The following is a 21,363-nucleotide window of genomic DNA, read 5'->3' as shown; positions in this document are numbered from 1 at the left end:
CAACCAGAATCCAAATCCACTCACCAAAAAAATGTGACGAAGATGTTCCAACAAGAGAAAAATCTGACTCACTTCCATCATCATTGGCTATATTAGCATTAGAATGTGCTTTGCCCTTATTCTTTTACTATAATTTAGGACAATCTTTCTTCCAATGTCTTTTCTCATGACAAAAGGCACATTCATCTTTAGCAGGTCTCCCATGAGATTTACTCCTCCTTCTAGGCATACGACTCTGAGAACGTCCCCTTATTGTTAGTGTTTCTGCTGTTTCCTTATGGACCCTCTGATCCTAATTTTTGCATTCAGTACTAATCAATGCAGTACAAACAGCACCAAAAGTAACTTTATCTTTCCTATACAATGAAGTGGTGGTTAGATGTTCATAATCATCAGGGAGAGAGTTCAGTAACAATATGACTTTATCTTCATTTTTCACCTTTTCATCCAAATTTAACAAATCGGCCAAAACTTTATTGAAAACATTTATGTGGTCATTAATCGAAATTAGGGGTGAGCAAACGGTCGGTTCGGTCAAATTCGGTTAATTAACCGAATTAACCGAAATTTTCGGTTAATGATTTTTATTAACCGAACCGACCGAATAAGAGATGTTAACCGAACCTCACCCGACCGAATTACCTTTTCGGGTAATTCGGTTAACCGAATTTAACCGAATTTATTTTAAATTAATTATTAAAAATAGATTATAATTATAACTTTAGTCTTATTTTTATGCAATCTCAAACTTTAGTCTTATTTTTACGTAATAAAAATAATCTTAAAACTCAATTCATAATTTTAATTTCTCTTAGAATAATCTTTCCCCCATCCTGCGTATATATATATATATATATATATATATATATATTATTAGTTTATATTTAAATTTTAATTTATTATTATTTCTGGTAATTCGGTTAACCGAATTAAAATTTCTCTTAACCGAACCGATAACCGATTAACCGAAATTTGGTACATCCATAACCGAACCGAACCGACCTATTTTTTAACCGAACCGAACCGACCGAAATTGATCGGTTAATTCGGGTTTCCCCGAATTATGCTCACCCCTAATCGAAATACCTGGTTGATACTGGAAGCGAAACAATTTCTTTTTCAAATAGAGCCGATTTTCCTAACTCTTGGTCATAAATGTATGTTCCAATGTCTTCCACAATTTCTTTGCAGATGTTTCCCTCATAACACAATATTTCTGATTTTTAGCGAGACACAGACGAATCGTACCAGATGCTTGACGATTGATCTTTTCCCAATCTCTGTCACCCATAACTACTGGTTTATCATCCAAAGCAATATCCAATTCTTGCTGATACAGGATGTCCGTCACCTCACATTGCCACATACCAAAATTATTGGTATAATCAAATTTCTCCACCTCAAACTGAGCATTAGCTATCGTCTTTGACAATGATGTCGAAGTCGAAGGGGTTGAAGTTCATGTGGACAGAGTTTTTTCTACTGCTGCACTAGTTTCTGCCATCTTCTATATATTCAATAGCAACCAACAAAGCAAAAGACCTAGAATGAATAGTACGTACCAACTGTGTCTACTCTGTTTATATGATTGGTCATAAGTACATTAGAAATAAACATGATCATTGTGCTTATTTTCGCAAACTACAAAATGGATTTTTTATATATTTACTCTTGTATGTTGATGATATGTTGATAGCTTCAAAGAAGAGGGAAGAAATCAACAAACTAAAAATTCAGTTAAATCAAGAGTTTGAGATGAAGGATCTTGATGAAGCAAAGAAGATACTTGGCATGGAGATATGTAGAGATAGAATGAGAGGAAGAGTCAGTTTGATTCAGAAACAGTATTTGAAGTAAGTAGTACAAAGTTTTGGCATGTCTGAGCAGTCAAAACCAGTTAGCACTCCGGCTGCTCCTCACTTCAAACTTAGTGCATCTTTATCTCCTAATTCAGATGAGGAAAGTAAATATATGTCACAAGTTCCTTATGCAAGTGCAGTTGGTAGTCTGATATATGCAGTGGTTTATACAAGACTCGAAATTTCACAAGCTGTTAGTATGATGAGTAGGTATATGCATGATCCGGGTAAAAGACATTGACAAGCTGTGAAATGGATTTTACGATACATAATGAATACTATTGATGTTGGTATAGTATTTGAGAAAAATAATACTATTGATCAACATGTTGTTGGATATGTGGATTTTGATTTGTAGGTGATCTGGATAAACGCCGATCAACTACTAGATATGTATTTACATTTGCTAATAGTCCAATGAGTTGGAGATCTACCTTACAGTCTACTATTGCTTTGTCTACGACAAAAGCAGAGTACATGACAGCTTTAGAGACTATTAAGGAAGCTGTTTGGTTGTAGGGTTTATTTGAAAATTTGGGAGTTGTTCAGAAGCACATTACTCTGTTCTGTGATAGCCAGAGTGCTATTCATTTGGAAAAGAACCAAGTTTACCATGCACGAACAAAGCACATTGACGTTCGTTTTCACTTTATGCGGGATATAATTGATGAAGGTAAAATACTTCTTCAAAAGATTGCTACAGCTGAGAAAATTTCGCAGATATGTTGACCAAAATTGTGACAACAATCAAGTTCAAACATTGTTTGGACTTGATCAATATCTTGCAAGTTTGAATATTTTTGGAAGGCACCGATGATGTGGAACTCCAGAGAGTGTTGGTGATTGAAAATTTTGTTGAATTTATCGCCAAGGTAGAGATTTGTTAGTTTATGTCCCACATTGCTGGGAAATGTTTATTGAACTTTAGGTTGAAGCTATATAAAGAGCTTCCCTCACTATTTATAAAGAACTCTAGGGTATTTCTAATTGCTATTGGTAATTTGAAATTTGCCCAAATTGTAATTTTTCTGGAAGTAGTGGATTGATTGTCGGCGCCTGAGGACGTAGGTAATTCTATATCGAACCTCGTAAATTCTTGTGTTGTTCTTTATTGCCGTATTTTATTATTAGTTTCTACATTGCTTTAGTTTTGATTATATATGCAATAACCATAGTTGTAGTATTAGTGTTTGACACAAGTGGGGTGCTATATATATATATTGTTATTGTAAGTTTGAATATATAATTTTGATTTTCTATTCATTTTAAAGTTAAAATGCTTTCAGACTACAGCAAATATTGGAATTTGCCAGTAAGTTATGTAGTAGTTGCAATCTGCCTTCTATATATATGCCTATGAATTATTGTTCATTGATATTTTATTGTATGTTGCTGTGTGAGGAAAACAAAACAATATCTAAAATCTTACAGTTATTATTCCAAACCTGCAGTAGAGGATTCAAAACTTAATTTCAGTACATTTGTGTTCTCTGCAAATGTGCTCATCTATAAATTTGTCAATTTTGACTAATAATTTCAGGTCGAAAATAATCCATATGATCCTAGCCTGATGGTTTTCATGGACTATAGAGATTATATTAAACAAAAAGTTCAGTTTTTAGAAGTGCATTATCCAACATTTCTATATGCTATGCCCATGTCACAAACAAGAGTTTTTTTTGAGGTATGTAAGATGTAGATGTATTTCAGTTTTACACTTCGTGCTACTTAAGTCCTCATAATTTTATTCTAAATATGGTGAGAAATCACATTGCAGGAAACCTGTTTGGCTTCTAAAGATGCCATGCCTTTTGATCTATTGAAGAAAAGACTCATGTCAAGGTTAGAGACAATGGGAATTCAAATCATAAAAACTTATGAAGAGGTAATCTTACTAGTGCAGCTCTACCAGCAGCAAGATATGATCTTTTCACTACTCAAAATAGGGCCCTCTCCCCCTCCCCCCCCCCCCCCCCCCACAAAAAAAAGTTTAGTGTCAAAAGAGAGCTCTGGCCATATGCCATATTTCCTAATGAAGTATGACCCAATTAGGACCTATATTATATTATCGAGTGAAATATAAAACAATTAGGTCTCTGTTAATAGAAATAACTTGCTGCGAACCATACCTAGTTCTGTAATTTCTTCTCTCTTTTTCATGCTTTGTCTTGGTGGATATGTGGTGTGACACACCAAAGCTATTCGTCTTTAGACTGTCTAATTTTTGTGATTCATAAAAAATGGCAGAGCTTATGTGCTTTCCATATTGTAATTTAACTCATTTAAGCAAGCACACTCTCTAAAATCCTCTAGTTTGTTGTTAATCTTGACTAAGAAGCCAATCTGCATTTTGAATCTAAGGAGCTTAGTGAAAGTTGAAACTATTGAATATGGAATGCTCACTTGTTCTTGAGAATTTACGAGTAACTTTATGGGTTTTGAACCCAATCAAAGTGGACAAGTCACTCTCATCTTGTGTGTCATGCTGGCACATATTTTCAGCTTCCTTAGGACTCTCCAATAAAGCCAACAACTCAGCTTTTGCTGCTCCTCCTTAGCCATAAGGCCTGAATTATTTACTTCAATCCCTAGCCATGCAAAGACCTTCCAATGATTGTATTCTTTGTTGCAGAATGTGCATCTACACCATACATTCCAAACTAACTGCACAAATTTGATTATTTTACGAAGCATATTTGATGCATACAATACCATGCCTTAGTTCGAGTCCCAACCCTTGGATCATCAGCAACCACCTTGCTTTACCTGCAATTACTGAAGAAAATGATACTTAGGAGGCAAAGCGTGGGCTTTGGGGACACTTTCGGACTTCAACCAATTTGATAATATGTACACAATTGTAGGGAGTGCATACCTTGGATCCTGAGATGATTCTACCTTGAGTTTATATAGGTCATTGTCCTTGTCCATTACATTCTTGTCCTTAAATCTAATTAAATTCTATTCAATTGTATTTTAAGTGGCATTATGTCCATTACCACCAATGATGACTGAGTGGCCCACTGATTTGGGGATTATCCATGTGAAGCTATTGAGTCTTTAATCTTGCTAAGTAGTTATGACCAATTTAACCCTGATCAATTGCCTCCTTTCATGTCGAAGTTGAGGGGTTGGATATGGTGATACCTTCATAACAAATAAGATAAGTTGGTATATTCCTCTGTAGTTTTTTTCCTCCTTTTTTTTTTTTTGGGGGGGGGGTTGGGGTGGTTGTTTCTAGATTAGGAATATGAGTTGGAACATATTTTTGCCAACCTCTTTTACTTTTAAGGTGGGAGGAAGAGCTGTGACTTGTGAGTAGATCTTCACGCTCTTTTATCCTTAGGTTGAGAGTAGGAAGTTGAGAATAAGTCTTCACCAATTTCTTTTACCCAAAGTTAGAAGTAAGATCTAAAAAAAGAACTTCACTGGCTCATTTTTACCAACCCTAGATCAGGAGTAAGAACTCAGAATAGGTCTTCACCAGGTCCCTTTACCCTTACAACAGGCATAAATGCTGGACTTAGAAGTGTGTCGTGCATGTGCTTACATGCTGAGATGATGAGGCTGAATTGACTAGTTGGGCACAGTTGTTTCAAAGTTGAGCTAATTTGAGGTCCATCTGGGTCAGGTTGATTGGAGGTCGGGCTAAGTTGGGCGGCTCTGTAGTTGGGTTACATTACCATGAAGCCAGGTTGATTTGAGATAGAGCTGAGCTGACTTAGGGCTAGGCTACCTTAAGGCCATATTGTTTTTAAGTCTGGGTTTTAAGAGCATGTTTTGGGCTGACATGCCAAGCTTAACATGGTGCCATGGGCTTACATGCCAGAGGGTCATGGCAGGTCCAAACTAATGGATTTAATGCCTAGGCTAAAAACCATATTTTTTGGTATATGATTAATGTTTCAGGATGAAAACTGTGCATCGAGCCGAATAATTTAATGTTTCAAGTTGAAAACCATATGTCCATGCTAAATAATTTAATGCGCTTGACTGAAAACTGTGCACCAAGCTATATGATGTAATGCATCAGGCCAAGAACAGAGTATTGAGCTGAATAATTTTAACTAGCTGGGTTGAAAATTGAGCATTGAGCTAAATGACTTAATTGTGGCAGGTTAACCATGCACTAGGCTGAACAATTTAACATGCAATGCATCAGGCTAAAACCGTGCACCAACATAACAAAATCAGGCAGAATAGCTAATCTTGAATCAATTGTTACAGTGCTCTAAATAGATAGGTTACTTGCCTCTCTACTTAATTTTAGCTTTTATGTTTTCACCTTTGAATATTATTTTGCCATATCTCAAGCACGGCCGTCATTCATGAATATTTGAGCAATGTACCAAGATTCCATTATGCATGTTTGGAATGGTGCCAACCTCAAATGCAAAAAGCGGAGTATTAGGGAAACAGAAAATGCTTTGAGGAGAGTATTAGGAAAACATAGTTTTAACCATTTTCCATGCCTGCAATATGGAGTGGAACCTTTATGATTTAAGATCCGAGTGATGTGTTTTTTGAATGAATTCCAACGAGACAACTTGCTGAATGGAAGGTAGTTTCTAACTCCCATGGGATTGCCATTACTAATGGCAAGATCTTGTCCACTAGACCTCAAAAACATTTTGTAATCAGAACAAAAATATTGGCGCACACACTTGAGATTAGCTGTCATATTGTAGTGCTTGCATTTATACTTGATTTTGACAAGTGTGTTCGACATGATTTATTGAAAACAAATGGTTTCCCAGAGACGCCACCAATTATTGATGCCAAAAACTGGCTCAGTCTGATCCCATTGAATGGTTAAACAACCACCCTGCTTTACCCATAATTACAAAAGAAATGACACTTTTGAGGCCTGGGTGGGCCTTGGGGTACCTCTCTGATGCCTGAATTAGAAAGGGTGTGCCTAAGCTTTAATCTTGAGATGAACATGGTTTATATAGGTTGGTGACTTTGCCTGTTACCAGAATGTTCTTAATTTCAAAAGTATTTAAGCAGCAGTTATGACCATTACCTCCAGTTATTACTGAATGTAAAATTCTTCGACTGATCATTGAGCCTGCCAGATGGTAGTGATCAAATTATTTCTCATTAACAGATAATTCTAGTGTGTCAGTTTGGTACCAAAAGGATGTGGTTAACAACTTTTGGTCTTTTTACAGGAATGGTCTTATATTCCAGTTGGTGGATCCTTGCCAAATACAGCCCAAAAAACCATTGCATTTGGTGCTGCTGCCAGTATGGTGCATCCTGCAACAGGTAGGGAAAAATGAATCAATTTTAATTTTTTGATCTAGACTGTTCCTATACTTTCCCACATTCATTAAACAGGTTATTCAGTTGTGAGATCATTGTCGGAGGCCCCAAAATATGCTTCTAAGATTGCAAATATTTTGAAGCGTGATCATTCCAAGGACACACTTTCTCGTGTTAGCTGCACTGGAACTCTTTCGGTGCAAGGTATGTGCATGAATATTGCTTTGGAATATATCTACATCATTTGTTCCATTTATTGCTACTTAATGTTCTTTATACTTATTGGTAGTGGAATTATACTAGCTTTAGTGTTAGACATTGTCATATGAATGTTTTGTATATACCTTTATTTGTGACCACATTGTGCCTAAAACTCAAGAAACAATATGATTATTCAGAAGAGTTATAAGCATGAATGCATGATAAAGTAGATCCATCTCCTCCAAGCTGGGAGAAAGAGCATCAATATTGCAAAGTGAGAAAGTTCCTTTATAAATCTTTGCTTATTGTCAAATTGTCAATGGCACAATGCCTCAACTAAGAATGAGGACCAAACTTCGAATTAAAAAAACCTAGTTCCATAAAACAAGGCTAACTCAGTTGGGGTTTGTTAATGTTTTTGAATGGCAAATGCATAGAAGTATATCTTTTAACACTTGGTAGGTAATTAAAACATAAACCTCAAGGAGCTAAGGCATACACATTTTAAGTTTGAAATTTTTTATATTTAGAACATATAAACTTTAACCTTCAATAGTTAAAAAAACTAATAAATATAGCAATAAAAAATTATTTGTGAAGAAATAATAAAAAACGAGTAGCAATGATCAAGAGTGACCATTAGCATGGGGAAGTTTGATTTTTTCATTAGAGACTATGGCCTCAGGGATGCCTCCCTGAGTAATGGTAATTTTATATGGGTGGTTTTGCGTAAAAGAACTTTACTTGTAATGTACTCAATGTTCAAATTCTTTTCACACAAATCCCAAGTTCTGGTAAAGGAGGAGGGTTGCGTTAGGTAGCTAACAATCAGGGTAAAACTTATCAAATCTCTATAAAAAAATCCCTATTGATTATGTGTTGGGGCATCCCTTACGAGCAACGCGTTGTACTTATACCACCCTGTTGTAGTGAGAAATGTATGAGGGTTGGCTTGGTCTTACCTTAGGTATGGCACCCTAGGGTGTAGTCCACACAAAATTAATTATAAACCCATACCTATAGTAAATGTTGTACATTACTAGTTACAAAGGACCACTAGGCTTTTTTTTTTTGGTTGCTTCTAGTGATCTGTAATTGGAAGCATTTGCATGCAATTATGACTAAATAAAAACAAAACTATAATGGGCTAGTCTAGCATTTTCAAACCTCTGTTATGCAGTGTACTTTGTGATTTATGATGATGCTTATAATTCTTGTGCATCAGCATGGAATACCCTTTGGCCACAAGAAAGGAAACGACAAAGAGCATTCTTTCTCTTTGGACTAGCGCTCATTTTGCAACTGGACATTGAGGGCATTAGAACATTCTTCCATACATTCTTCCGCTTACCTAAATGGTATGATCACCATTTTTACTTTCTCTATATTCTCTTTTGTGTAATAGATATTTTGTCCATGCCTTTCAATAGCCACTGCATCCTTGATTTTCCACTTGCATCTCAATGCATTTTATGAAAACTATATTATTTAATGTGGAAACATGCAAATATTTAACTACTACATTCTTTTCTTTTGTTTTGGTAAGTTAGGGAGAGGGATTGGGTGGGGAGAATTGACAAGACCTCACATTGGCCCGTTGGCTAGAGTTGATGAAGTAAGCTATTAAAACAATACTCACAAGATGGAAACTCTCGTGCAATTGCTGTCAATAGGAATTGTATATATATAGCAGCTTACTGATATTATAAAAATTACAAAACTTGTGTCCTAGAGTAATTACAGGAATTGGCAAAATTATAGAAAAGACTAGTGTATAGCCATAATTACAAAATTTACATAAATGGAATAGTTATAATTACAATCTTTACATAAATGGAAAGAAGTGAATGAATACAATTCCTCAGATCATGGAATAGAATCGAGCTTGTTGTCATCTGTTGATTTAATCTTGTTGTCATCTATTTTGGAAAGTGTTTCCTTAATACGTCCCTGCAAGCTCATCGGGGAAGGCTGCACGTTGAGCTTGGACCGAAGATGGGAAAACCTTGTAGAGACTAATGCTTTTGTGAGGCCATCGACTAATTGGTTCTTGCTTGATATAAAGCGAACTTCCAATGAATTCGGCTGAACTCTTTCACGAACAAAGTAGTAGTCGATTTCCAAATGTTTTGTACGTGCATGAAACACTGAGTTTGCTGTGAGATAGGTCGGCCCTATGTTGTCACACAAGAGAATGGGGTGCTGGGAAAGGAAAATACCGAGCTCACGTAGTAGAGATTGGAGCCAGATAGAATCAGCTGTGGCCTGAGCAATTGCTCGGTACTTAGCTTCGGTGCTTGAGTGAGCCATAGTCGGTTGCTTTTTAGAGCTCCATGAGATTAAATTGTCACAAAAAAATGCAAAAACTAGAGGTTGATTTTCGATCGTCGGGGCAGCCGGCCCAGTCGGCATCGAAATAAATTGAGAGCTGTGTAGACATGCTAGGCTGAATGACTAATCCAAAACTAATGGAAAACTTGAAGTAACGTAGTATCCTTTTCACTGCTGTCCAATGTTCATTAGTGGGTTTGTGCATGAATTGGCACACTTTATTTATAGCAAAGGAGATATCAGGCTGTGTCAAAGATAGGTACTGCAAGGCTCCAAATATGCTTCGGTAGGTAGAGGTATTAGAGTATGGAGCACCCGAAAACAACGATAGCTTCTGGGAAGAAGACATGGGTGAAGATACTGGCTAGGCATTGAGCATTTTCGTGCGACTGAGTAGATTATATATGTACTGACTTTGAGATAAGAGTAGCCCCTCTTTCACATGATGAGCTGCAACGCCCAAAAAGAAACTTAGAACACCTAGGTCTTTGATAGTGAATTCACTGGCGAGAGCAGAGATCAGTTTAGATATAGCTTGTGAGATGGAGCCAATGATGATTATATCATCAATGTAACAAAGAGAGTAATTGAAGCTTGCCTAAATGTGAAGAGAGAAGTGTTGGAGCTTGAGTTGACAAAGCCAAGTGATTGAAGGTGCTCATGCAGGTGGTGGTACTAGGCCCGTGGGGCTTGTTTCAAGCCGTAGAATGCTTTGTGCAGTCGACATACATGATTTGGAAAATTGGGGTGAGCATATCCAAGAGGTTGATGCATATATACCTCCTCCGATAGATTCCCGTGAAGAAATGTGTTTTGTATGTCAATTTGATGGATTGGCCTGCGTTTGGAGACTGCAATGCTTAGAACAAGCCAGATGGTTGTGGGCTTGACCACTGGACTGAATGTGTCGTCAAAGTCAATTCTAGGCTATTAGTGGTAGCCCTTGGCAACCAGTCTTGCTTTACGGCGTTCGAGAGTGCCGTTGGCTTTGTGTTTGGATATGAAAATCCACTTGGACCCGACGATGTTCATGTTCGGTTTTGATGGCATTAGAGACCAGGCGCCATTCTTAATAAGAGCTGTGAATTCCTCATCCATTGCATTGCGCCACTCACTATATTTGCTTGCTTCTATATAATTCATGGGGGAGTCAAGAACACCACCTGCAACAAAGAAAGACTGCAGAAGTGGGTAGCGGACTGGTCCATCAGTGAAGGTCTTTGGCTTCACGATGTGGTTTTGGGACCATGTGGTCATTTGGTGGGAACGTAGTACTGGAGGTTTTGCAGCAGTGGCAAGCTCTAATGACGGTTGGGTGGTGGATGTGTTTAAGGGAAGAGCGGGGGAAGGTGGTGACGAACCAGAAGCAGGGGAGTCATTTGAGGTGGGAGACAACATGTGATTGGATGGATTGGAGTGGGACGACGTCGTTGCATTAAGATGTGAGGCAATGGGGGACATGTGACACCCCAATTTTCATACCATTTTTTTCCTAGTAAATAATAACTATTAATCAATAATACTAAACATTGGCCACGTCAGAATCTCTGATATCGTATCAGCATAACCCGACCCGAAACGGGAATCGGGTAATCAGTCAAACTTATATAAACAACCCAAACAGCAGAAGTCCATATATACATACCATCCAAAATACAAATAATTAGAGTACTAAACATCCATATACATACACACACACACACATATATATATATAACACTTTCCCAAAAATCAACCAAAAACTCTAGGGGAACATGCATCCCTAGGTCAAAACACTCACCCTGTCTATCAGGGTACTAGCTCCCCTCTATCTCAGAGCTTTATCTCCTGGTCCGTCACGGTTCCCTGAAATATTTAGATAATTGGGTGAGACACATCTCAGTAAGACGAAATAAATTATTTACAGTGTGTGGCAGTAAGAGTTTCGTTATTTCATAATATTCTCATTTCAGTGATAATACTATCTGAGAAAAATATACCATTTATACTCATAATCATATAGATATAAAACACAAGCTTTTATAAACTTTAATTCCATTTTTTAACTCATTCACATGCAACCCATATTTATCAGCAAAAGTTCTCGAGGATAAGGGAGATTACATGCCCATACATGTAGCTCCCCTCTGCTCTGATATCATTTGTAACCTTGTTTGATTAACTCGGGTATAGCTACAACTGATACTTATCAGGGCACTCACTTTACTTAGTAAGCCTTCAGGTTGAAAGTTTTACTTCGCCCTAATTATTTATGTTATTAAACTCACACTCTTTTCGTTTCTCATTTCAATTTCGCATTTAGCTCATGAGTGTCCTCAGTAACCAATCCATGTGCCGTTTGTAACTCATGGCTGCCCTGAGGATATTCTCCACGCCATGCTTCCCCCTATGGTCGAGGTTGTGCAGCCCGAAGGTTGGATCTAAACCGCGATTAGCTGACCCGGTTAGATCAAATTAAGAACTCTACCTGTTCGTTTGTAGTACGTTTGGCCTACCGCAGCCTGGTCCGGACCTAGGGGCAGTCAACATCTCTTCGAAGGCCCAATCGATTGTCACGCCACTCTCCACGAGACCATGTGGTTGCACTAACACCTCACTAGCAACGGTACCGTGCTCTTTATCACAACCGTCCATTAGGGTTCTCATTTCCACATTTCACTATTCACATTTCAGTATTTATATTGCAGCATTCATATTGCAATATTCACATATCCATATTCACTTTTCAGTATTCACATTTCAACTTTCATAATTGCAGTATTCACATTTTCATATTCACATTTCAACATTCTCATTGCAGTATTCACATTGCAATTCACATTTTCATATTCACATTTCAACATTCTCATTGCAGTATTAACATTGCAATATTCACATTTTCATATTCACATTTTAGTATTCATATCTCATTTCATAATGTTATATATCGCATTTTAATATTCTCATCATTTTCTGTTTCTTTCTCATCTTTTCAATACCCATTCCATTCTCATAATAGTATATATGTCTTATTTCGTGAATTTCCACATTTCTCAATAAAACATATTATATTCTCATATTTCCCTATTTATCATAGAAAACATTTTTATAATCATATATCATATTCCAAAACACCACAATTCAGTATTACTTATATGCCACACAATTTTATCTGATACTCGTATCATAATAATTTCAAACAAAATATCATATTCCCATTTTCACGTATTAATCCAACCAGAAATTCTCAAAATAACTGTTATAATTTATTCCCCTTACCTGACTTTTTGAGAGGTCCACTAACACCCTAGATCCTGCGCTCCACGGCGTTCGCAACTCAAAAGCTTGAAATTCACATTTCCCTAAATTAATCAACTCAATTCCCAGAACAATTCTCATTTAGCATTTCCTAGGTTCCGAATACTTCAAATAGCCCATTAAACCTTAAAATACTTCACTTACCCTGATTTTGGAGTGGAGCCCAAGAACACCAAATCAAATTCGCTCCAGTTAAGTTATAGAGAATCTCCTCACGAACCTCGTGTTGGTTCCTAATCGTCAAAATGGGCTTTAACGGAGTAAAAATCGAAGAGAGAGAGAGAGAGAGAGATCACGTTGAAAAATGAGGGTTTTCCTTTTTATAAGCCAGACTTCATCGATGAGTTAAAGTGATTCGTCGACGAGCCCACGAAGGCACTTCGTCGACGAGGAGACTGGTTCGTCGACGAATTTGAAATTCTCTGAAATTCCTCAACTCTCAGTATCTTTTCGTTGACGAGACACGTGTACTTCGTCGACGAGACCTATAGGGACATTCGTCGATGAAGACTCTGGGTTCGTCGACGAATCCCTGCTGATCTCTCTTTTTCCTTTTTCTTCTCTTTCATTTCATTTCTTTTATTACTTTCATTAATTAAATTTTTCGGGTCCCTACATTCTCCCCTCCTTATAAAATTTCTTCCTCAAAATTGCTATTCATCACCTTTTCATCCTTATAGAAAACATCCTAATTTTGTTAATCACCCTCACTTATGGCGGAGGAATACTGTGGTTACAAAAGAGGGTTCTGGGAGATTACAATAATGTACAACAAAAGAAAACTCCCCCAAAACCATTTATAATCAAAACCTTAACACTACCTATCCTATACTATACAAATCAAAATACATATCTCGTTATTTACTTTCTTGCTCTTAGTTCAACCCTAGGTTCCACCGAACAGGTGTGGGTATCTCTGGCGCATCTGTTCCTCTAATTCCCAGGAAGCTTCCTCTACTGCATGACTGCGCCATAACACTTTTACCAGTGGAATCCTCGTTGTACACAACCCTTGTTCCTTCCAGTCTAAAATCTGCACTGGCATTTCTTAATAAGATAACACATCATCAAACTCCAGTGCCTCATAACTAATCACATGGGAGGGAACTAGGACGTATTTTCTCAACATGAAAACATAAAATACGTCATGGATTCTAGTCAAAACCAGTGGTAACGCCAACCTGTAGGCAACTGGACCCACTCTTTCAAGAATCTCGAATGGTTCAATATACCTAGGGTTCAGTTTACCCTTCCTCCCAAATCTCATAACTCCTTTCATTGGTGCCACTTTTAGGAGTACGTGATCTACTGCGTCAAACTCCAATTCTCGCTGGTGAGTATCTGCATAACTCTTTGAAGTGATAATGGGTCTGAGTTCGACATGCCTTCATTTTATGCTCTCAAAGACATTATACATCAAATCAGCTATGTCAACACTCCCTAACAAAATGGAGTAGTTGAATGCAAACATTGTCACCTTCTTAATGTTGTGCGTCCACTAATTTTTCAAGTCCATATGCCTAAACACTTTTAGGGGGATGTCATTCTTACCACAACTTATCTCATTAACTGAACTCCTTCTCTTGTTTTAGGTGGCTTGTCTCCTTATGAAAGATTGTATAATATCAAATCTACATATAGCCATCTGTGAGTCTTTGGATGCTTATGCTTTGCTTCCACTCATTCGCAAAATCCATCTAAGTTCGATCCCAGAGCAACTTGATGTGTTTTTCTTGGTTATCTATGTGGTCAAAAAGGCTATCGACATTATAACCTTGCAACACATAATATCTTTGTGTCTCGAGATGTTTTCTTTCATGAAGATTCCTTCCCCTTTGCTTCATCTACTCCCGAACCCATGGAACCCGTCCTACCCTGTCCTATTCCTTCTCTTGACAACATCACTGACGTTCCACCTTAGTCATCATCTTCACCACCTACCTCTCCTCCATCCTTATCTAATCTTTTACGCTCTTCTCCACAACCTCGACGATCCAGTAATCTTGTTTAGCGACCGACATACTTGCAAGATTTTCATGTGCAACAGGTACTGCCATGTTGGCCTGCTCAATCATCTGACTCTGTAATGGTCCGTTCGTCAGGTAACCCTTATTATCTCACTGATTTTGTATCTTATTCCCGCTTATCTCCTTCTCACCATGCTTTTACCATAGCCCTCTCTTTTGCCGAAGAACCACAGTCATTTTTTCAGACCATGACAGATCCCAACTGGCGTACTGCCATGTGGGCTGAAATTGATGCTCTCGAGTTTAACAACACCTGGTACCTTACTCATCTTTCTCCTGGTAAGAAATCCATTGGCTGCAAATAGGTCTACAAGATCAAATACAATCCTGATGGATCCATCGAACAATACAAGGCTCACCTAGTTGCCAAGGGCTACAGTCAACAGGAAGGCATTGACTACACGGAGACATTTGCTTCAGTTGCTAAAATGACCACCATCCGTACCATTTTGGCTCTTGCTTTCACTCGCAATTGGCATATCCATCAACTCGATGTCAACAATGCCTTTCTCTATGGCGACCTTGATGAAGAAGTCTATATGCAGCTTCCCCCGGGATTCGGACAAAAGGGGGAGACTAGAGTTTGCAGGCTTGTTTAGTCTTTGTATGGTCTCAAACAAGTTTCAAGGCAATGATATGCCAAACTTTCATCCACTCTCATTGATGCAGGATACAAACGATCCAAGGCAGATTATTCACTATTCGTCCGATCCCATGAGGGCAATTTCACTGCCATTCTAGTCTAAGTGGATGACATTATTGTTGCAGGAAACTGCTTGGAGCAGATAAATGAGATCGAGAAATATCTTAGCGATCATTTCAAACTCAAAGATCTTGGAGTTCTCAAATAATTTTTTGGGAATCGAAGTGGCTCGTTCAACTAAAGGAATATTTTTATCCCAAAGGAAGTATGCTCTCGAAATATTAGAAGATACAGGCTTCCCTAGAGCTAAACCGGGAAACTTTCCTATGGATCAAAATCTTGCACTCAACGAGCAAGATGTAGGGACACCAGGCGATTGGTCACCGGGTATTGCATCCTATTTGGAAAATCACCCATTTCCTGGAAGATCAAGAAACAAACAACAGTTTCACGCTCCTCAGCCGAAGCAGAATGTAGGGCTATGGCCTCCACATGTTGTGAGGTTACTTGGCTAAAGTCTCTTCTCTGAGACCTTGAAGTAATACATTCTCAACCAGTCAGTTTGTACTGTGACAACAAGGCTGCTATACACATAGCTTCAAATCCAGTGTTCCATGAACGAACCAAATATATCGGTATAGACTGTCTTGTGGTTCAAGAAAAACTCCAGAGTGGCATCATACGAACAGTCTACATGCATACAAGTCAGCAACCTGTTGATCTTTTTACCAAAGCTTTTGGATTCACACAGTTTAATTATTTACTCAACAAGTTGGGTGTCATAATTATCCATGCCAACTTGGGGGGGAGTATTGAGGAATTCTGCACTTCACGGCAAAGATCAAGGAACCAAAGTGTTGAGAAATGTCGCACTTTACGGTAGAAATCAAAGAACCAAAGCATGACTGAAATCACGTAAAAAGAAAAGTCAACAAATTATTTTGGAGCGTACATATTGATTACGTGTTCCCTAATTCTTTGTATAAATAGGAGTTGTTCAATTGAAATCAAATATATAGTAACTCATTCTTTGCTGTCTTTGATTTTCCTCTCGCTTCTGCTCTAGTTTTATCAGTACTAACATTTCCCTAGGCTCCATTTGCCCCTTTTGGACTAATGAAATGAAAATAATTAAAAAAAAATTATAAAAAAAAGAATCGATTTAGATTGTTATAAAGGTTGTTTAGTATTTTTTAGATAAATTGGAGACTCTTTTAAATTTATATGGATATCTAAATAGATAAATAGTATTTGCAAAAGGTAAAAACACACTAGGATAAAAATATTTATTTAACCAAAGCTGGCTTTTGCTTTTAAAATCCTAAAATTACTTCCTCTGAGATCTTCCCAAAAGGGTTAAAAACTTTGTAAAAGCTCGAAAAAACATTTCACCAACTGTCTTGAAGCTAATACTTTTCTTTTAAAAAGCAGTTGTTCACGTTGGGGGGGAACCAAATGATGCCCTTCTGCTTGATTTGGAAATCAGCTAGCCGTGAGTGTTATGAAATAGGAGATGAACATTAAAGAAGAGCGATGGTTATGCATGTGATTTCAATCTCCAAGCATACAATTACAGTATCAGCAGTGACTATTTTGTGAATAGATTTCTGGTTATGTGAATGGTTTGCTTGAAACTAATCAGTGTGTTGAAATGGAATGGATTGGGAGTGGATTAATAAATGAAATTTATATGTAAACATGCAAACTTATAAAGACCAATTCTTAAGTGCCTTGTAAGTAAATGGGTGATTGGCTTGGGTTGGCTTGCAGGATGTGGGAGGGATTTCTTGGATCCACTCTATCGTCAGCGGACCTTGTACTATTTGCCTTGTATATGTTTGTTATAGCGCCAAATGACATGAGAAAGTGCTTGATCAGGCATTTGCTCTCTGATCCCACTGGAGCAACCATGTTGAGAACTTTCCTCGCCATATAGTTTTGACTGCTCCCAGAATTTCTACATATTTGTATATACATCTAACACATACTTTTTATGTATCTTTCTTTCGTTTTTCTTTGGTAAAGACACTTCACTTGCATGCTAAATTTAAATGCGATGGTACTTATGTTCTTTTTCTAAATTCAATATGTGAATCTATTTTATTTTTTCTTAGATAAGCGACGGTATTTGTATCCTTTTTCAAAATCCGATTTGTGAATGTCTTGTAAATGTTTGGAAAATCTAGGAGGTGAATCATATGTTTTCGAGTTCAATTGAGGGTACCAACTATTGAAGAAATTCTTGCGTGCGCTCACTATTTAGATTGAGCGCAGGTAGTAGGACGCTATAATGATGGTAAAAAAAAAAGAACCAAAAATGGAAAAATATACATATGTTTTCAGGAAAAAATTGAAGTGTTAAATTATTTACGGGAAATTATATTATTGAAAATGGAATATTGTTAGGCTTCAATGGCCTAAGTTTTCCTCGGTATTCTTTTTTTTTTTTATTAACAAAAAAAAGTTTAGGCCCATTTATTTGTGAAAAATATTTTTTATCTTTTGTTTTTAAAATTTTCAAAGAATTATAAAAGTTTTAACTTATTTTTTAGTTTAAAATTTATATTAAAAGTGTAAAAAAAAAAGAAGAGTTTTGTTTAAATTTGTAAAAAGAATTATTTTTATTTATAGATTTCAAAAAGATTACAAAAATTGAACAACTTATTTTCTAATTTTTCTTAAATTATATAAGGTAAATTATGGAATCATAGATTAAGGGGCTTGAATGTAGATTTGTATAGATTTAGAAAAAAAAAATTATACATAATTCAAATTTCATATCCTTACAAGTAAGAGTTTGGTTGAGTTCTATCACTTTTTTTTTTTTTTTTGTCTCAACTTCTCTATTTTTAAAGAGTAAAAGTTGGATTGCATGTGTTTTAGATAAATAATTTTTTCAACTTTTAAAATTCAACTTTTAGTGTTTTGTGTTTTTGTAAACTTTCGAAAGTTACAAATTTGAAAATTTTGAAAACTGAAAGCTAATTATTTTCTTCAACAAATTATTTCATTTCATTATTACCCTTAATTGTTTCCAAATATTACAAAACTATATGTGTATTAATTATATGTTTTAAAAGTACATATCTATTTTCGTCATTTTAAATACTTTTAGGCACTTTACGATTTTTTGTTAAACAGTCAAAGTCAACTTTTTATTTTATTTTCTTATAGTTCCTTTTTCACATGCACCCGGAACATATTTTAAAACAATATCAAAAAACTTATATTCATTGGTTCCTTTTTAAAATATCCTTTTGAAAAGCCACAAGAGGGCTAAATTAAGCCTTAGAAATCTAGAAAAGTAATAAAAAAAAAAATGCTTTCCATATTTTTATATAAATTTAAAAATTTGAAAAATAAAGTGATATTTTTATAGTTATTTGAAAATTTTAAAATAGAAAATAAAACTATATTTGCAAACAAATAGTGCAAAAATATTTTAGCCGACTCTTTTATAATTTTTAGGTTTTTATGCTTCATTGTCCTTAAAATACCTTCATTTTATGTGTAGAATTAAAAAAAAAAAATCAGTTATTAGGTAATTGTAAATTTAAGGTCCTTGTTATCCCTATCAAAAAACTTCAAAACGGAAATTAAAAACTAAAATTAAAATTTACTGATACTATCAAACTAAACCAAATAAAAAACTTGATTAAAAAAATGTTGATTTTTTTTGTTGAATTAAATAAAAATTCAAAAAATCCAATCAAAATAATAAAAACATAGAAAGAATACAAATTAAAAAAATATTATCATAAAACAGAAATTATAATAATTATTTTATTTAATTACTTTATTGAAAATTCACTTTTAATGTTACAAGAACAACGACAATTTAAAATAGGAAACATAATTTTCTAATGAATTATTATTTTTAAATTTTTAAAAATTTCATGGATATTTTTGTTTGAATTATATTTTAAATTCACATGATCACTAAATTTTAATTTTAGTTAAATTAATTTTAAAATAAATGCTTAAATCTATAAAAATTAATTTTGAATGATAAATTTTTTTGACAAAGTGTTACTCAATTAACTAAAAATAATTAAATTTAATTTTAAAATTTTTAAAAATTTGTTAAGAATCAAAAATTAAAAAAATAGAAAATTACTGACTATGTAAGATTTATAAATGCATTTTCTTTTTCATTGGGAGGTTTAACGGACAAGATGTTTAAAATTTTATGCAAATAAAATTAAAATCAAAACACGTGATTTAATAAGTTCTTAAAAATAACTAATGTTGTTATTTTGCTTTTGAAGAGCAAAACAGCGCACATTTAACAAAAATAAAAATTGTTATGTGTTAGGGGTTGAAAGTGTGATTTCGGTTAAATGGGGAGGAGAGATGGCTTCACCCGTCCTCGCTAGGGATTTTTATACTTGATGTTGAATTACGCAAAGGACGTCTTTTGTGGTTGTCTTGTTGATTGAGTAAAACAAATAGTTCCACTTATCATTGGGTATGAATGTCGCTTGCTTTCATGATTCAATATTGTTGGAACTAATATTTCATGACTACAAATGGCTTTCGAAACCTCTCTGGTGCTCATGATTGTAGGTTTAAACACGTAGTTGTTGGCTGACTCTGTCAAGGGTGAGTCTTGACGAGTGCCACACAACCCCTTAATTGAGTTTAAGTTGGGGGTCCATGACATTTGGTATCAGAGCACGGTGTATGGGCACCATGATTTGTAAAATGAGAATTTAAAAATTTGATAAAGACAGTCAATGTTGAAGCATGTGAGGCAAGGGATGACAAATGAGAAAGGTGTGCCAATAGAGTTTGAGGCCGCCAAATAGAAAACACTAAGAGAGGACCTCTATATAGTGTAATTGATTTTGAAAATAGAATTATGGGACTTGAATAATTCACTCCATGTATAGAAATCCCTGGTATGGAGTAGTTGAACGCCTTGAGAAGAGGCTGAAACACATTAAGTCATGATGTCATCTCTCCCATCTCATGGAGGAGAAAGACCAATAGAGCTTGAGGTCTTCGAGAGGACGATTGGGCAGTTGGAAGCTTTGAGAATAGGCTGAAACACATTGAGGGCGTGATGCCACGTCTCCCATCTCATAGAGGAGAAAAACCCATAGAGCTTGAGGTCTTCGAGAAGAGGATTGAGTAGTTGGAAGCCTTGAGAATAGGCTGAAACACATCGAGGGCATGAAGTCATTCATTATCCCAAGGGGTAGAGCCAATAGAACTTGAGGCCTCCCTACAGGAAGTAGACCAATAGAGCTTGAGGTATGCCAAAGAGTATTGAGCTATTGGAAACCTTGAGTAGGTTGAAACACATCGAGGGCGTGATGTCATCTATAATCCCAAGGGGTAGAACCAATAGAGCTTGAGGTGTAACGACCTCAAATTTTCATATATGTGTATATATATTCCCACATACTATTGATAATTTGACACCATAGAACGTAGTCAAAGTCAACTCGAACCCATAGGTACCGAAAATTTACTTGTTTATACAAACATATCATCTAGGCAGTGGAACCATAACATGCTTAACTTATATACAATACCAGAGAATCACGGTTCTACATATACACATATATACCCCAAAATCCATCCTGTCTCCGACACGACTACTTACCCTGTACCTGAGGTAATACCAACGAACTCCTCTATCACGGAGCTCGCTCCACTCGTCTGTTGGGATTTCCTGAAATATTTATAACATTGGGGTGAGACACGTCTCAGTAAGGGATATAAACTAATA

General features: G+C 36.0%; 1 protein-coding gene across 8 annotated transcripts in view; it reads left to right on the top strand.

The window, feature by feature from the left end:
• Positions 1–17,707, top strand: part of LOC131158118 (lycopene epsilon cyclase, chloroplastic) — a 40,948-nt gene extending 23,241 nt beyond the window's left edge. For 2 of the 8 annotated variants that reach the window (XM_058112733.1, XM_058112732.1), the window contains 6 exons: positions 3,400–3,543; positions 3,637–3,744; positions 7,034–7,130; positions 7,203–7,331; positions 8,554–8,686; positions 17,397–17,707. In XM_058112733.1, the coding sequence (XP_057968716.1) occupies positions 3,400–3,543; positions 3,637–3,744; positions 7,034–7,130; positions 7,203–7,331; positions 8,554–8,686; positions 17,397–17,562 (777 nt within the window). In that variant the 3' untranslated portion in view covers positions 17,563–17,707. Of the gene's footprint in view, positions 1–3,399; positions 3,544–3,636; positions 3,745–7,033; positions 7,131–7,202; positions 7,332–8,553; positions 8,687–17,057 lie in introns of all 8 variants that reach the window. The other 6 variants (XM_058112738.1, XM_058112735.1, XM_058112740.1 and 3 more) reach the window with 4 other exon arrangements.
• The last annotated feature ends 3,656 nt before the right edge of the window (positions 17,708–21,363 follow it).

The sequence above is a fragment of the Malania oleifera genome, chromosome 6, assembly GCF_029873635.1.
Source record: "Malania oleifera isolate guangnan ecotype guangnan chromosome 6, ASM2987363v1, whole genome shotgun sequence".
NCBI lineage: Eukaryota > Viridiplantae > Streptophyta > Magnoliopsida > Santalales > Ximeniaceae > Malania > Malania oleifera.
Note: the sequence above shows the minus strand (reverse complement) of the source record. Positions and strands in the feature narration are given on the sequence as shown.